Consider the following 16731-nt stretch of genomic DNA (forward strand, 5'->3'; position numbering starts at 1 on the left):
CCTGCCCACTGCAACCCTAGGAAACCACTCATCTGCTTTTTGTCTCCAAAAATCCATAGATTTTCTCATTCGGGACATTTCATATAAATGGAATCATGCAATGTGTAGTCTTTTGGGCTGGCTTCTCTCATGTAGCGTAGGTTTTCAAAATTCATCCATGTTGTAGCATGTAACAGTACTTCATTCCTTTTTATGGCTAAATAATATTCCATTGTATGGGTAAACCACACCTTATTTGTCCATCAGCTGATGGACATATGGGTTGTTTCTACTTTTTGCTATTATGAATAATGCTGTTATGAGCATTTATGTACAAATCTTTGTGTGAACATTTGTTTTCATTTATCTTAGGTGTATACCTAGGGGTAGAATAGCTGGGTCATGTGGTATTCAGTTAATACTGAGCAAACGTATAACCTTTTGAGGAACTGTCAGATTGTTTTCCAAAGTGTTTACACCATTTTACATTCTCACTAGCAGTGCATAAAGGTTCCAATTTCTCCACTTCCTCGCCCAAACTTAATACATGTCTTTTTGACTCTAGCCATCCTAGTGGTTGTGAAGTGCTGTCTCACGGTGATTTGCATTTCCCTAGTGGCTAATGATGTTGAACATTTTTTGTGTGTTTATTGACCATTTGTATATTTTTTTGGAAAAAAGTTTATGCAAATCCTTTGGCCATTTTTTCAGTTGGCTTATTTTCTTTTTCTTTTGGAGTCCTAAGAGTCTTTTATGCGTTTTTAGGAGGGCTTCATATGGTTCCTAGATCACAGCTGGGGCCACCGTCTTCAGGAACTAGGTGTTCTAGTTGACAAAAATGAAAATCAAATGCATCACAGGTACAGTGGAAAGTTCTCTAGATACTTTTGTAAGGCATATATGTCTATTATTAAAATTGTTGGTGTGTAGTGTGGTAGAGGAAACTATCTACAGGTGATTTTGATGTTTTCTTCTTCATGTGATTATTTTGGCTTTATGTTGATTTAGGCATTATATTCCTCCAGTGATAGTTGGGACTTGGTGTAGCACATCTTTTATTCAAAAAATATTTTATTACTCGAGTTATTTACTTACATTGTCTTAAAGGCTCATCAGAAATGTTTATTCAAACTATGTTTATACAATAATTATTTTAGGGAAATACGGTAAAATTCTTTGACTGCCAAGGCAGTGATGACTCATAAGAACCACTGCAGAAGAAGAAGAAATATTTTTAAAAATCTGAAAAACAGATGCCCTTATTTGAAAGGGGATGCAAAAGTGTTGCTTGTGGGGGTCAATAGGATTTTCAGTCATAGCTGGAAAAGCTGAATTCATCATGAGAATAACTTGTCCACATTCATCTTCCTTTGCTACAGTGTCCTTGCAGTTTTCCTTAGGGACAAAAAATATCTACTGCTCTTGACAAGAAATTACTTTTACTACTTTTAGTAGGTTAGGTTACTTCACTAACTCTTTTTCTAGAATTTTTTAAAATAATTTTTTTATGATTTATTTATTTATTCATTGCCTGTGTTGGGTCTTCATTGCTGCGCACGGGCTTTCTCTAGTTGTGGCGAGCAGGGGCTACTCTTCGTTGTGGTGTGCAGGCTTCTCATTGCAGCAGCTTCTCTTGTTGTGGAGCACGGGCCGTAGGCACATGGGCTTCAGTAGTCGTGGCTCACAGGCTCTAGAGCACAGGCTCAGTAGTTGTGGCACACGGGCTTAGTTGCTCCGCAGCATGTGGGATCTTCCTAGACCAGGGATTGAATCCATGTCCCCTGAATTGGCAGGCAGATTCTTAACCACTGCGCCACCAGGGAAGTCCCTAAAATTTTTTTATTTATTTGTTTATTTATTTTTGGCTGCACCATGCAGCATGTGGGACCTTATTTTCCCACCAGTGATTGAACTAGGGCTCACGGCAGTGGAAGCTTGGAGCCCTAACCACTAGACCGCCAGGGAATTCCCATAGGTTACTTCACTAACGCTTGCTTTGAGTGTATGGATAAGGCAGAATCTTCAGCAAATCATTTCTTAAGCTTAACGTTTATGCTTCTGGGTGGAAAAATTTCTATTTTGATTATGAATCTCTTTGAACAATCAAATTCTTGCTTTTCTGTTAAAAGATTTACATGTCTATTACACAACGAAGAAGATTTCAGGCCACCATCATAGATCTGAGTGCAAATCAGTAGAAATTTTAACGTGGATTTCTTCTCTGGCTAGTCAAAGGGACAACGTGTTATCAAAAGCGTGTGATAACTTTATAGTTTTTAGTAACACTACCAACAGACCCCAGGAAAGCAGATAATTGCCTAAATTAGTCACTTTGTGTGTTTGGAAGGCAGGCATATTCTTCCCTTGGCAGAAGTATAGGGAAAATATGTAATTCAAGGTAGTCACTTCAGAACCTTGAGAAGCCCAACAGACTTCACCCAACAAACTGTCACTCAGACCTTCTAATAGTCAAAGTTTGGAAAAAGAAAGCAGACAAAGCAAAACTGAAATAGTTAAACACCACTTTGCTGCACTCAAACCCAAGATTTGTGATTGGCCCAGAGTTAAGAAGCCACAAACAAAACCAGCAGCAAGTAAAAATCCATTGCAAGGAAGGGGAAGCCCCTGTACAGGAAGGAGCCCCTCAAGCCTTGCATCAGCCTAGTCAAAACTGAGAGCCCAGGTTCCAGAACACAATTGTCTTTTTGACCTGGAAAGAATAATCTCACCTCAGAAAGATTCTTCTGGAGAATTCTTCCCCTTTTTTATGGCAAGGAAACTTTAGAATCTCAGAGCATGAGAAACATTTAAAATTTCTGGAAGCACAGAGAAATTAGTTTATAGCTTTATAGACAAGAATTAGAGTCTGCCATGAAGGCTTATGGGAATCACTTCTCTCCCTTATCCGTATCTGTTCTTATCTCTCCTGGCTGCCCTCCCTCCATCAGAACATCATTAACCACTAACATTTACTTCATAAGTAAGTAGCAGAGCACCAAGCAGAGGGAGAGATAAAGAGTCCGCCTCCCATATTCCAAATTCTCCATACGATGTGTGGTCAGTAGGCTGCTGTAAAGTACAGCTGTTGTGTGGTGAACTTAGGGAGATCTTTTCTCAAAGCAGTCATGCAGGTTTGACCGTTGAAGAGTCCTTCTCAAGTGTCAGTTCCCAAAAGTGAGGGTGAGAATCTTTGGCCTCTTTCTGCCCTGTGTTCCTGTTGGCTACCTAGTTCTGTTAAGGACTCAGTCTGCTTGAGCTGTCATAACAGAATAATATGGACTAGGTAACGTAAACAACTGAAATTTGTTTTCTCACAGTTCTAGAGGTTGGAAGTCCAAGATCAAGGTTCGGCAGGGCAGGTTTCTGGTGAGGGCTGGCCTTCTGGTTTTCAGACAGCTGCCTTCTCACTGTGTCCTCACGTGGCCTTTCCTCTGTATGCAGGGCTGGGGGTGGGACTGGCAAGAGAGGAAGAGGGGAAGCTCTGGTGTCTCTTCCTCTTCTTAGAAGGACACCTGTTCTGTTAGAAGAGGGTCCCACCCTTATGACCTCATTTAACCTTAACAACCTCCTAAAAGCCCTATCTTCAAACACAGTCACATTGGGAATTAGGGCTGCAACATATAAATTTGGAGGCAACAACATTCAGTCCATAACAAGGGCCAAGAATAGGACACAGGAATTATAAAACAGCTTCGAGAAACTAACTGAAATGTTACTTTTCAACTAGATCCACACAGGCGAAATTATCTAGGCAGACAAGCAATTATCCAAGTCAGCAATATATTAATAGCTCCTCCAATAATACAAAAACCTAGAAGAGAAAAATAAAGTACAGATCTGCTTTCCTCAGCCCCATAAAATCTTGCCTAAATCAGTAGTTCTTTGAAGAATCAACCATAGAGCTTTTTTATTAAAACATATCTTCCCTAATCCTACCCCAGAGATTCTAAATAGATTGAGTTGCAGTGTGGACCCAGGAACCTGCATATTTAGCAACTTCCCCAAGTGATTTTGCTACCGGTGGTTTTTGGACCACACCGTGAAAATCACGAGACTAAGCAGATGCTTCTGTTTTCCAATTTGCTACATATCTGTAGACGATGGGAGAAAATACTGATCGCCATTTACTGGAAGATAAATTTAAGGAAAATTTGTTGCAAAATTAAAAAGAAATCGGATTCACTGGCATGAGAAAGAGGGAAATGAGTCTTAGGGAAAGTTATTGGAATTATCAGACTCTAGGGAATTTATTTCCTGGTGATGAAACTTGGGTACCAACTGCACTAGAGAATTTTCAGAATAATTCAAGCCACACAGTATAGAATCCACAATTCAGCTTCAGAGAATGTGGTGAATTTTCCCAGAATAATTTGTTTCTGCCTAGCATAGATCTAATGATTGAAAAGGATAATGTCAGGGATTGGCTGATGGGTGGGTCTCAGAGGCTTCTGCAAATGCCCTTTCCCGGGGCAGTGGTGGGGTGGGAAGACATTGGACAGCCTTCTAGACCCACAGGACCCTTGAGCTAGGGTTTACTTTATCATTTAGCCCCTCCAGGGTAGATGAAGCAGGAAAAAACAGAAAGAAGTGGCTCCCCACCAGGAGGGAAAGGAAAAGAAGAGGAGGATAAGAAATTCCTATTTCGCCCACCACAGTGGGGTGTCCCTAAGCTGGGTCCCACAAGCCACACCTCATTGTCTCCACAGCACACACACCCCAGGCCTGCCTCAGTCCCTTGCTTATCTACCTCAGAATAAGGAGAACCTTCTTCATTTGTCTTAATCCCAGAATGATTTCATAACATTATTCTTCCCCTAAAAGTAAATTCTGGGCCCATGTAGAGGGTAGCAGCTACAACTCCCTTTTCTTGAAGATGGATACCTATTTACTGCCATGAATATTCCAAGAGAAGCCTGGAGTAATATATTCAGTTACTAACTAACTTTTCTCCCTGTCTCCCTGCATGGCCATTCCTGCAGTGACTCTCCAACTGAAAAGAGCCTGCCTGGCAGGAGGCTGGCTCCTGTTCCTCAGAACAAGCTTCCTACTTTCCCCACAAGAAATCTCTCCCTGGAGTTAGAGGAATGGATAAAATCAGTCTCAGGCCATGTCCCCTTATCCTGAATGGCTGAACTTCTGTTTGGGGAACGTGATTTTATTATTCATTTTTTATTGTTGGGTCTTAGACTGTCAGATACAAGTAATTTCAGCAGGAGGTATGTAACATCCTGAACTTGAATTTTCAGTGTCATTCTGTGCTCTTATGTCTTTCTTCACTTTTTCTTGTGCATCAGGTACCAACATTTCCCTAGGTCAGGAAGTCACTCTTTTCTCTTCAAAAAGGCAGCCAGATGGGAGGGAGGGAGAGAGAGAAAAGTCTCAATAATGAGATTGGTTCTCAAGAGGCAGCATAGTCTAATAATTGGCCTTTATTAGGGGTTTAAACGCAGGCATTACTTAGGAGTCCATCACTGGCATGAGAGTGGTGCTTTACCTCCTTTCGTCACAAGGCTATACCGAGCTTGAATAGCTCCTTCGTGACAGGCTACACAGAACTACTTCTCTCTTGAGCAAGGAGAAGAGTTTTCTCCTGTTACACAAACACTGGTATCCCTGCCACCATGTTGGGTGGCAGCTGTGCTAGTGAACAGGGACACCCCGAGTCCCACTGGGAGGCAGGAAGATTAGTCTAAGAGGTCATACTTGCCACGCAACTTTCTCCCAGGGATGGGAAGGATTAATGAGATGCTATTCCCATTGCAATTCATGCTCCTCAGAAAGTCACTAAGCACTAGGTATGAGTTAGAGATTATATAGGTAATCAAGCAAAGAAGATATTCAACTGCTTCTAGTTACTAAAGGAAGCTTTAATCTGGGAGGTGGGGATGAGGGGGTGGGAACACAGTGAGTGTAAAGTTAGCTAGAAGCTGTTTATCCCCGTGAAGCAAAGGACAAGGAATGAAATGTGAAATGCTATGTACAATATAAAGATAGACCCCTAAATACAGCTGATTCACTTTGTTGTGCAGCAAAAACTGGCACAACAGTGTAAAGCAATTATATTCCAATAAAGAGCTTAAAAAATAAAAAATAAAAAAAGATTAAAAAAAAAAAAAGACCCCCTTCTGGTATGAACTAAGCCTTGGGGAGGCTTACATTTCATGGATTCAGATGAAGACCTTAAGACACTTATGTCATATCTACCATGGCAGAGATGTCTATCTCTGCCATCATGAACCAGTCTCCAGCTTTAGTGTCCAGAGAAATGTGGCAAAAACATCAGCAAACTATGCCACCTGCTTGCTGAAGGACCCGGTGACGTTCTGAGATCAGTATGTGTCAGTGAAGAATTGTGGCAGAAGGTACGAGTGTGCTACAGGGGCTGGAGTGAGAAGTGAAGATGTGGGAAGATGGTTCATTACAATTGTAACGTGCAAAGCGCCAGTCATTAAAGATGTTGGGTGTCTCGTGGTCAAACATATAAGTGGTCAAGTTGGAATGTGATTAGGTTTTCAGAGGTTCAGATTTTAAAGTCCTGGTTTCTTCCATTTATTATAGTGTGCCCTCAACTATGGTTTACCTGCCACTGGTAGGATGTGAGACAATTTCAGATGGTACACAAGAAAACACATTTAAATTTATTTTAAAAGTTAGGTGTTACTATATTTTAACATATATTAGAGATAAAACACAATTAACCCGTGAAGACCATGATTCATAAACATAATTGCTAGAACAATGCTTCTCAGTACTCGTTGTGTATCAGAATCACACAGAAAACTTAAAAAGACTTTTAAAAAACACCAATGCTGGGTCCCATGGTAGATCATGAAATCAGAATCCCTGAGAGATGCCCCCACCCTAAGTGTTTTATAGAAGCTCTCCTAGATGGTTCTAAAGAGCAGCCACTATTGGGAAAGACTAGAATACACTGGGATTAAGCATTTTAAAGTGATCAGTTTTAAGTAAAATATTAAGAAAATAATATATGGATATTGCAAAGATCATGAAGGTCCTGTATTGTGCTAATAACTAAAATTTGGTAAACTTCCCTCTGTCATGGGGAGCTCCCATTCTGGGAGACAGCACTGACCCTAGGTAGCAGTTAGCTTTGGGGGTTAATCAGTAAGACATGTCACCCTCTGACCCTTCCACATTTTGGTGCAGAAACGTGGCTTTTCCTCTTTCCCTTTTGCCTTTCGACACCCCCATCACCATGCCCACTGACTGGACCTTAAAACAGAAGAGGAAAAAAAAAAGGATGATAAGAATGTGTAATGACATACTCCTGGATTAGTGGGATTGGAAATGACTTTGACTCCTTTCACCAGTGCCTTCTTTTATTCATCATTTCTTCATTTCTACAACAAGCATTTATTGAGTACTTAGCATCTACTATGTACTATGTAGTACTAAGTCCTTTTTGTGTTTAAGTATACTTAATATTTTTCTCAGTGAGCATGTGTTGTCTTTATGATATAAGCAAACAGATTTTAAAGTACCATTCTAGTCATTAGGCAGCCAGACTCCTGGCAGGAGAAAGAAGTGTGGCACCAATGTCAGAAAATGAGAAGTTAAGGCATTTTCAGCCACACCTGAGAATCACAGAAAGGTTGTGTGAGAAAGCCGTAGAGATTTTTCCTCTGTGAAATGGAGGAAATAAAACCCATCCTGAGGCACTGGAAAAGGTACCCAAGCCCTTTCCCTCTATTCTTTCATCTGTTAAATGGGGATAATGATACTTTGTGTTTACCTACCTCAGAGAGACATTACCAGGTCTATTTAAAGGCTCTTCCGATGAAGGCTGCTGTGTAATTACCAAAGAACAGCTATGATAAAGAAACCTAAATACAACAGCAAATCAGCTGGAACAAGTTCTCCAGGGAGTTTACTTCTCTGGAAAAATTTAAGAAAAGGGTAGCAGCTCTCCTCTGGGGACTTCTGGGTACCCTTCTAGCTGGAAGTTTAGGGAAGGACAGCTGATTTGCAAAGTCTCCTCCTGGCCACTGATTCAGGATCTTCCTCTGTTTACTTTTTCCCTATGGTCTAAGCAGTTTCCATCTGAAATTCCTCTTTCAAGTCTTTTCAGATCTTAACTCGGAAACTCTTTTATCCCTGAAAAGAATCTCAAGCAAGGCACTTACGTATGAGACAGAGAGAGAGGAGGCTATACCGTGGAGGATATGTGCATTTTATAGAGGATAAGTAATGAGGAATTTTTTGATAGTTTATAAAAAGAGGACTGATGTAATTGATCATTAGTGTCAGGCTTTGCTGAAATTCATTTGACAAAGTATGTAGGGTAGATTAGATGGGAACAGAAGCTCACGAAGCAAGGACATCACTATTACAACAGCTCAAGTGTAAGCCAACCCTGCTGACTCAAGCTACTGGCAGTTTGGTTAAAATGAAGAGATTTTTTTTTTTATATTGGAGTATAGGTGATTCACAGTGTTGTGTTGGTTTCAGGTGTACGGCAAAGTTATTCAGTTGTACATATACATGCATCTATTCTTTTTCAAATTCTTTTCCCAGTTAGATTGTTACAGAACATTGAGCAGTAGGTCCTTGTTGCTTATCCATTTTAAATATAGCAGTGTGTACATGTTACAGCTCTAGAATCCATAGGATTTGGTAAAACATTGACTGTAGCAGGAAAATGAGAGAAGAGTCAAGATAACCATAACATATGGTGACTTGGATATTGTAAAGTTTGGGAACTTCCTTAACAGAGAGAGATGGCAGCCAAGAGTGAGTGGGTTGAATGTATGAATGCGATCTAGACCAATACCATTGTAGGAAGCCCAGTGGTTTTATATTTTTGTTAAACTTGCTTAATGCAGTAAATATTCTGACTGTTTATAAACAGTGCACCTATGGTATCTGCAAAGGCTTCTAAGCAAATACACGAAAATGCCAAAATTCCAAAGATAGATTTTCAAATGAGTGCTTTGTAAGGGTAATAATTATGCATAATAATAAGTTGTCATTTATCAATTGAGTGCTATGGAAACTACATAAGTGTTTTCCATATGCAACTCAGATGTCAGCTGGTGGCTTTTCAGATCTGGTAAAGATCTGGTAAAATTGTTAGAAACCCCTTCAGTTGATGGCCTGTGGAAATCCAAAACCTATCTTTGTTTCTGTGAATCCCCAGGGGTTTACATCTTCCCGAATCTTCCTGCCTCCCAGGTCAGTACCAAACATCACTGCTGCACCACCAGATGTGAAATTGCCCATTCACTCACTGCTTGTATAAAACACCAAGCCATCATAGGGTTAGCAGGGTTTGCTAAAGTTGGAAAGTCATGAGAAAGAGTTGTAAGTTCTACCAGTTTTCTCCAGCCTCTCCCTACTGGATTATGTTGGGAGCATCAATTTTTGTCTCCCCTCACTGTGCAGGGACATTCATCTTTAAAGGGAACAGCAGCACAAAGTGCCTTTTATTTGTTGAAGAGACTGGCTCTAGAAGGTGATTTTGTTTACAAGTTGCAACCATTTCTTTTCTCCATTATGCTAAGGTAACTTCATTTAACCCTCACAACATTCCCACTTTACAGATGAAGCAACTGAGGCTTCAAGAGGTTGAATACCAGCCCAAGGATAGAAATGTATGAACTGGTAAAAAGAGAACTTAAATCCAGGTCTGGCTGACTCCTAAATTAACATTAACTTGGCCTTTGGGAGTTTGGGATTGACATGTACACACTCCTATATTTAAAATGGATAACCAACAAGGACCTACTGTATAGCACAGGGAACTCTGCTCAATATTATATAACAACCTAAAAGGGAAAAACACTTGAAAAAGAATAGATACATGTATATGTATAACTGAATCACTTTGTTGTACACCTGAAACTAACATTGTTAATCAACTATAGTCCAATATAAAACAAAAAGTTTAGAAAATAAATTAATAAATAAATAAATTAATTAATTAAAAAAATTAACTTGGCCTTTGAAGGATGGAATAATTATTATCTACCCCCATTTACATTGCCACTTTAAAACTGTTTAGTTTTTCCATTACATCTTCGTTTTAAAAAAAAACAAAAAAAGGCCATACACTTCTAAAGAGCATATATGCAGAATTACAGAGTAAAACCCCCAATATTTCTGTATCATTTCGGAGAGAATGAGTTGGGATAATTAAAATATCTAAACAATAGAATTACAATGTTATTATTTCTAAGTAATAAAGTTTGGTTGGGGACATGGGCTACTCACTTTTCAAACCTGCAAATTACACAAAGAAATAGCTATACTGATGATGATGGCGATGAGGAGGAGGAGGAGGAGGAGGAGGATGGATAGCATTTAATTAGCACTGTCATAAATGCTTTACGTATATACATATATTTTTTAATCCTGAAGGTTAAACAAACCTATGCCTTGGGTCTATTCTTATCCCAGTTTTACAAATGAGGTTCAAGAGGGCAAAGAGGTTAGCCCAAGGTCACTCATCTCAGAAGAGCTGAAGCCAAAAGTCTCACCCTAATTGTGAGACCTACACCCTTAACAACCAGGCTGCCCTGCTTGGAGAATCCTGATATTTGCAATAGATGTCCCTGCTGGAATGGAAGTGACTGCCGTGAGGAACAGCGAATTTATTCCTCTTGTTTGTACCATGATCTTTAGTGTTTGGAACATAGTAGAAATTGGGACATAGTAGAAACTCAATTAATAATTGCTAAATTATAAATGAATTGAAACAAAATGTCTCAATCAGTAGAGGATATAATAGCTTTTTAAAAGAGTCAGGCATTGATATTTAAAATACTTAACTAGAAGAAATATAGGACAGGGAAAAACCTGACTTGAAAACCTGGCTTGGTTTTTTTAAAAAAATCTGTATTTGTAGTCAGCTGTACAGGAACCAAAAACTGTGCTGTGGCAGCTGAAAGACCATTGTGATTTTTGAAAAACCTTAAAAAAACATACGTCACATCACATATCATATTTGTTGTATTATATACAGGTCTGAGTACATTTTTAATAAAGAAAATGGAAATTTTTTCTGAAAGAAATGGAGATTTTCAACCTGCTAAAGAGAAGACGTATAGCAACTCTCTTCCATGATCGGAGGTTCTGCTGTGACACAGAGATGAGGACTTGCTCTTTTTCTCTGAAAGACTTTGGCAGATTTTCAGCTCAGCATAAGGAGAAAAAAAATCGATCTAACACAAGTGTCCAACCACTTTCCACAATAGAGTGCATTTGAAAAACTAAGGTCCATTTCACTATAAATTTCCGAATTAATAAAAATACTTAGTTATTAAAAAAAAACTATTGAAAGGATTTCTCCATTATGTAGAGAACGGGACCAAATCAGTGGCCTCAAGTCTGGCTCTGTATCAGAATCAACCAGAAAACAGTGAAACATTATTCATTTTAAGGCCTCATCCCACTGAATCATAATCTCTGGGAATTGGAACCTAAGAATCTATCTCAAGAATCTTTTTTTTAATCCCCTCATATGATTTTGATGACTTACCAGGCTTGGAAATCCCAGAACAAGATGATCTCAAAGTTCTCTTCTAACTCTCCAACTTAGTGATTCTTAAGAATATTGCAGAACATTTTCTTTACTAAATAAATGAGAATGACTTGTTATCTGTAAAATGAACTTAGTCTCAATGGACATGGGTGGCTCTAAAGTGCCAGCAGACCAGCTGATTTCTTAAACTGGTTAAAACGCTTCTTGCAATCTAGTTAATAAGAACTTTTTATATGTAGCCTGGGAAGGAAAACTTTATCTGGCCTGTTTCCCAATTATTAAAGTTCCAAATCACTGAAATATAAATAAATGAGACTTTACCATACTTAGAACACCAGTATGATGAAAAATTTGTTTACACCAGGAGGTTTTAAGTTATCCTTCAATCATTCATCCCCGGAACCAAAGTACCTATGCGCGCGAGCACACACGCATACCCGTGCATACACACGCACAAATGTGACACATGGTAAATGTTGAGCAATTACTGAGCTGGAACAAAGGAGACCTTCAAATTCCATCGCTTTTTTAACCTTACATTTTTCTTTGCAAGAATCTAGGAACCCAAAGGCTTCCAAATAATATTATTAATCGTGACATACTCAGCTCTTTAAGTTTCTCTAATTACTTATTTTTTAAATATACTGCTTTGATCCAGGTGGTGCTAAGATGAGGAATAAGAAGTATTTTTAAAATATTAACAGACTGAAAGAGAACAGATTAATTTTGACTTAATTGATTTTACTGTGTAAAGAGCTTCTAAAAATCATACTGTGTTGCCATATGAAGGAACTCTACTGCAACATTGTAGATTTTGCCTAATCTAAAATAAAACCTGTAAGGTTCTACTGGAATTGTTTAGAAGAGAATAATTGAAACCCCCTTCCGCAAGTTAATTCAGATTCTTCTAATTTTACTTTTCTAGTTCACAAGTTATCTTTTTTCACAATGTTTTCAAATTGAAGTTCACACACATCAAATAAATGGCATGATAATCAGAGGTTTCAATATCCAATAGCATTCATTATTATCTGTCATTATTCTCATTGTCACTGTTATAATTGCACACTGTAAAGAGAATGGAAGCTTTTCCACAGGAATTATTCACGTGTGTTAGTTTCTAGGAGTAATTGAATAGTTGACATTGCATTTATATCAAAGTAAAATATGTGTTAGTTTTTCTCATTTGTTTTATTCTTAAGAAATAAGAAATGTAGAGTAATCTCTATTAGGTCTCTTTATTTGCATCCAGAAAGGTTCACAGTTTTATGTAATGTCCAATGTATACTTTTTTATAACAAGGCTCACAAGATAGCCAATATAATTAAACTGATAATTTTCTAAGACCATACAATTATAAGATAACAGCTAGGTAGGGAAATCCTCTTAATTAGCTTGTATTTATATATATGAACCCAGCAAGAATCTCTGTGGAAAATACTACTTTTCTTTTTTAACTACTCCGGTTTGGCATAATGAAATAAAGCCCACATTGTATTGTCAATACTAAAGATTGATTAGTAATAATTTATCTTAGAGTTTACATAGAACTTTTCACTTCATTGTTTCATATAATCCTCATAACAGTCCTTTGAAGGTATAGATCAGATATTACTCCTATATTAAAGATAAGAAAACATAGGTTCCAAGAAGCCAGGTAATTTATACAAAGTCACTCTGCTGAATAGCAAAATTAACCCTAGAATCCAGGTCACCTGGGTCTTAACCAGAATTTACAGTTAAAAGACAATTTTTTTTAATAAATTTGAATTTAAAAAAAATCGTGAACCTGGTAGAATTAGAAGGCCTAGGTCTGAACGCTGTTTCTGCCACTTTGACTATAAGAAATTTTTCACTTTCCTGTAAAATGGAACTATACCTATGACGCTGGGCTGTTTTGAGAGTCAATGGAGAAAATGGGGAGAAAACCACTCAAATGTATTTTATGTGTTCTTTTGTCTGTATTATGCTACTTCTCACATGCTTTATCTTATTTTTGCTTTCTATGTGATTCATCTTCACAAGGTAGAGTTTTAAACTTTATTGAGAATTAGATAACATTAGTACCTGGTTGGAACATTGAGTAACAATAAGCTTCAGAAACAAAATACTCCAAGTCATAGAGAACAAACCTATGGACACCAAGGGGGGAAGGGGGGTGGTGGGATGAATTGGAATTGACATTGATACACTATTGATACTATGTATAAACTAGATAACTAATGAGAACCTACTGTAAACTCAGGGAACTCTACTCAGTGCTCTGTGGTGACCTAAATGGAAAGGAAATCCAAAAAAGAGGGGATATATGTATACGTACAGCTGATTCACTTTGTGTACAGTAGAAACTAACACCATTGTAAAGCAACTAAACTCCAGTAAAAATTAATTAAAAAAACCCAAAATACTCCAAGTAAGAATGCCATAAACTGAATGAATGATGATATAAATATAACAATGCAAAAGCTTTAGAACATGTCTTCACTCACTAAGAAGACCATACACAACAAACTCAGAGCACTGTCCTTCACAGAAAACACACGGGGAGCTGGGATTTCCTTTACTTCCGTGTAATTCTTCAGGAGGCCTGGGTGGTTTAGAGACTTGTCCTAGTTGATGTGGGGTCTCTCGTAGCTGCTATGCCACCTAGCCCTTTGAATTGTGTCTTTGCTGGCAGGTGGAAGTTGTTACCACTTGCCAGCTGATGGGTGGCTTATGTATTAGTAATCTCAGTCCAGTTCTTAGGGGACAGATGGCAATGACTGGCTCTTTAGGCAGAAAGGACAAAGACTCTCGATCCTCTCTTCATCTGCAAGGATGGTCCATCTAAGGAGGTGTTGAAAATCACCAATAGGATTGGACCAGAGAAACTGGCCTTACCAATGAATGAAACACCCTTACAAACATATTCTAGCCATGCATTTATCTCCCTCTGTCACTCATGAAACACATTTTAAAAGCAGTACATTTATTTAAATATGAAAACAGATTTAATTACATTGCTTTTGTCATGCCACCATTCCAATGAGTCCTTGCCTCTATGTCTAACCGGTAGATATTGGTCCATCTGTCCTCTCCTTCAGTCTAGAGCATGTACGCGTGTCAAAACACGATAGCCACAGAATTGTGACTTCCGGTTGAACAGGTCTCTCTACACATGGAAACTGACAGCAATCTAAAAATATAGTTGTTCTCAACTTATACTCACAGAGTGGTTGATCATTTGGACTAAAACTATAGGACAAAAAATAATCTTGTATTAGTTCTGTAACCAGACATTTAGGAGATGATATTGCACATGAATTATGCATTGTTTGCAAATAAAAGAGGTCCTTATTGTACTGTTTCCTTAACCCCTTTCAATAACCTCCCTCCCCCCCATCACTGAAATCCTCAAAATGTAGGGCTCTTTGCAATCACATTCTGGTTTTGTTTCCCAACTACTGATCTATAAGGCATATGGGCACAGTTCCAAAGTACTTCAACTTCAAAGAAGTCAAGTTTTTTTGTTTGTGGCAAAATTAATATTGCAAACTGATATCACATTAAACATTCTTCTACAAGTACAGCTCCTTCTGTATATGAGTCCTTGATAGGAGTTTCTCCGGAAGGTATTTTTTTCTGCTGAGGCATATACGAGGCATTCAACGGCACCAGAGTTTCATTAAAGGAATTCTCTTGTTCCCTTCCTTCCCATGGAAATGTCATTAACTGTATTCAGTTAACTCTCCGAATGTTAGGTTCTTAACCAACAAACAGTGCTTCTCCACAAGGGCGTACTTCGCCAAGCGTCTTTGAATCAGAACTACCAGGCTGGATACATAATATAGATTCCGAGCCCCACTGTGGGTGGTGATCATATTTAAGAGGAATCCTTTTACAGTTATTGACTTTCTCCTTCAATCATGGTTGTTTCGTTTCTTCCACCACCTCCTTCAGCCTCTCAGGTAAATGAAAAGTTCAATTATATGTAAAGCGACCGTTAAATCAGCAGGGCCCTTGTAGGGGTCTGGGCCTGCCCTCCCGGCTCCAATCGCAAGTGAGCTCAATCCATGACTGTTTCCTGGAGTCCTACATCCAATCGGTCGAGTGTGCCGGCCAGGGTGCATCTTATAGCTTTTACTGCATATGAGACGTTGCAGGCCTGTTCTCAGGAACTGCCAGGCAGACTGGGAATCACAGTCACGGTTAATAGCAGCGAATTGCCAGCTCTTGATGGGTGGGTAGTCACTCCTTTCAGTGGTTGCCCCCTGGGGGGAGAAGGTAGAAAAACAGAGGGAGGGAATGAGAGTGACTTTGCACAGTTGAGCAAGTTCATGCCGCTGGATCAGTGGCAAGCGTTGGCAGGGCTCCACTCTGGGGAGGCTCAAAACAACCTCACAGCCTCATTTTTACCAGTTGGTGCTGCTGTGTCACCAGCGGTGCCTGGGGATGGGGGGAGGGGGAGGGGGAGCTGGGAAGAGGATGAAGGCAGAAGTCTTAGCTAAATTAAACAAAAGAGTCCTGTTCGTGCTGGTGGACCCACCCCCGTTAGCCCTGTGCTGCTAATTGTACCAAACTGGTATTCGAAGTTCGCCGGGTGATTAAAGAGTTGGCTCACAAACTCTCTGCATAACCTTAATTTTTTCAAGGTTCTTTGAGTGGAGAATGGTTTATAATAATGATTTTGACTAATACGATTTTTGACATGCAACTTTAATGCTTAACCTTAGTACAACTCCAGAGCATTTCATGTGTACTCAGCTGTAAAGAGTGATGATTTAAAGGGATAATATAAGAAAAAGGTCGTTCTAGAATGAACCTCTAACAAATTGCATAAAAGGAGCTTATTATTCCTTGAGTATGGGGATATGCCACTCTTCTGATCATTTTTCTGCTTGGTTCAAAAAAATCGTGGAGACATGAATGGGAGAAGAAACAGGGAAAAAATGAAATAGAAATCTGCAAGCAGGGAACATTCTTTTGATGGTTATGATTTTGTTGCCACTAAAGAGGCTCTACAATAATGTGGTTTTTCATCTCCTCTTTTGTTTTGGGTGAAGAATTCGCTCTAACAAGAAAATGCTGTTATTGGTTGGTGGATTGCCTCCTGGGCCGGACCGGCTCCCCAGTAATTTGGTTCAGTACTACGACGATGAAAAGAAGACATGGAAAATCCTCACAAGTGAGTGCCTTTCTTTCTTTGTTTACCCACCTGTCTGTTTCAGGTTAGAGCTATCTTGATGAATTCGAAAACATGGTTAATCAAATTA

The 16731-nt window shown here is 39.0% G+C and overlaps 1 protein-coding gene across 1 annotated transcript in view; it reads left to right on the plus strand.

The window, feature by feature from the left end:
- The window catches only part of KLHL14 (kelch like family member 14), a 94222-nt gene that overhangs the window by 11617 nt on the left and 65874 nt on the right, over positions 1 to 16731 (plus strand). The window contains exon 2 of the mRNA XM_057700289.1: positions 16522 to 16643. Coding sequence (XP_057556272.1) covers positions 16522 to 16643 — 122 coding nt within the window. The remainder of the gene's footprint in view (positions 1 to 16521; positions 16644 to 16731) is intronic.

This window comes from Hippopotamus amphibius, chromosome 11 (assembly GCF_030028045.1).
Source record: "Hippopotamus amphibius kiboko isolate mHipAmp2 chromosome 11, mHipAmp2.hap2, whole genome shotgun sequence".
NCBI classification, from domain to species: domain Eukaryota; kingdom Metazoa; phylum Chordata; class Mammalia; order Artiodactyla; family Hippopotamidae; genus Hippopotamus; species Hippopotamus amphibius.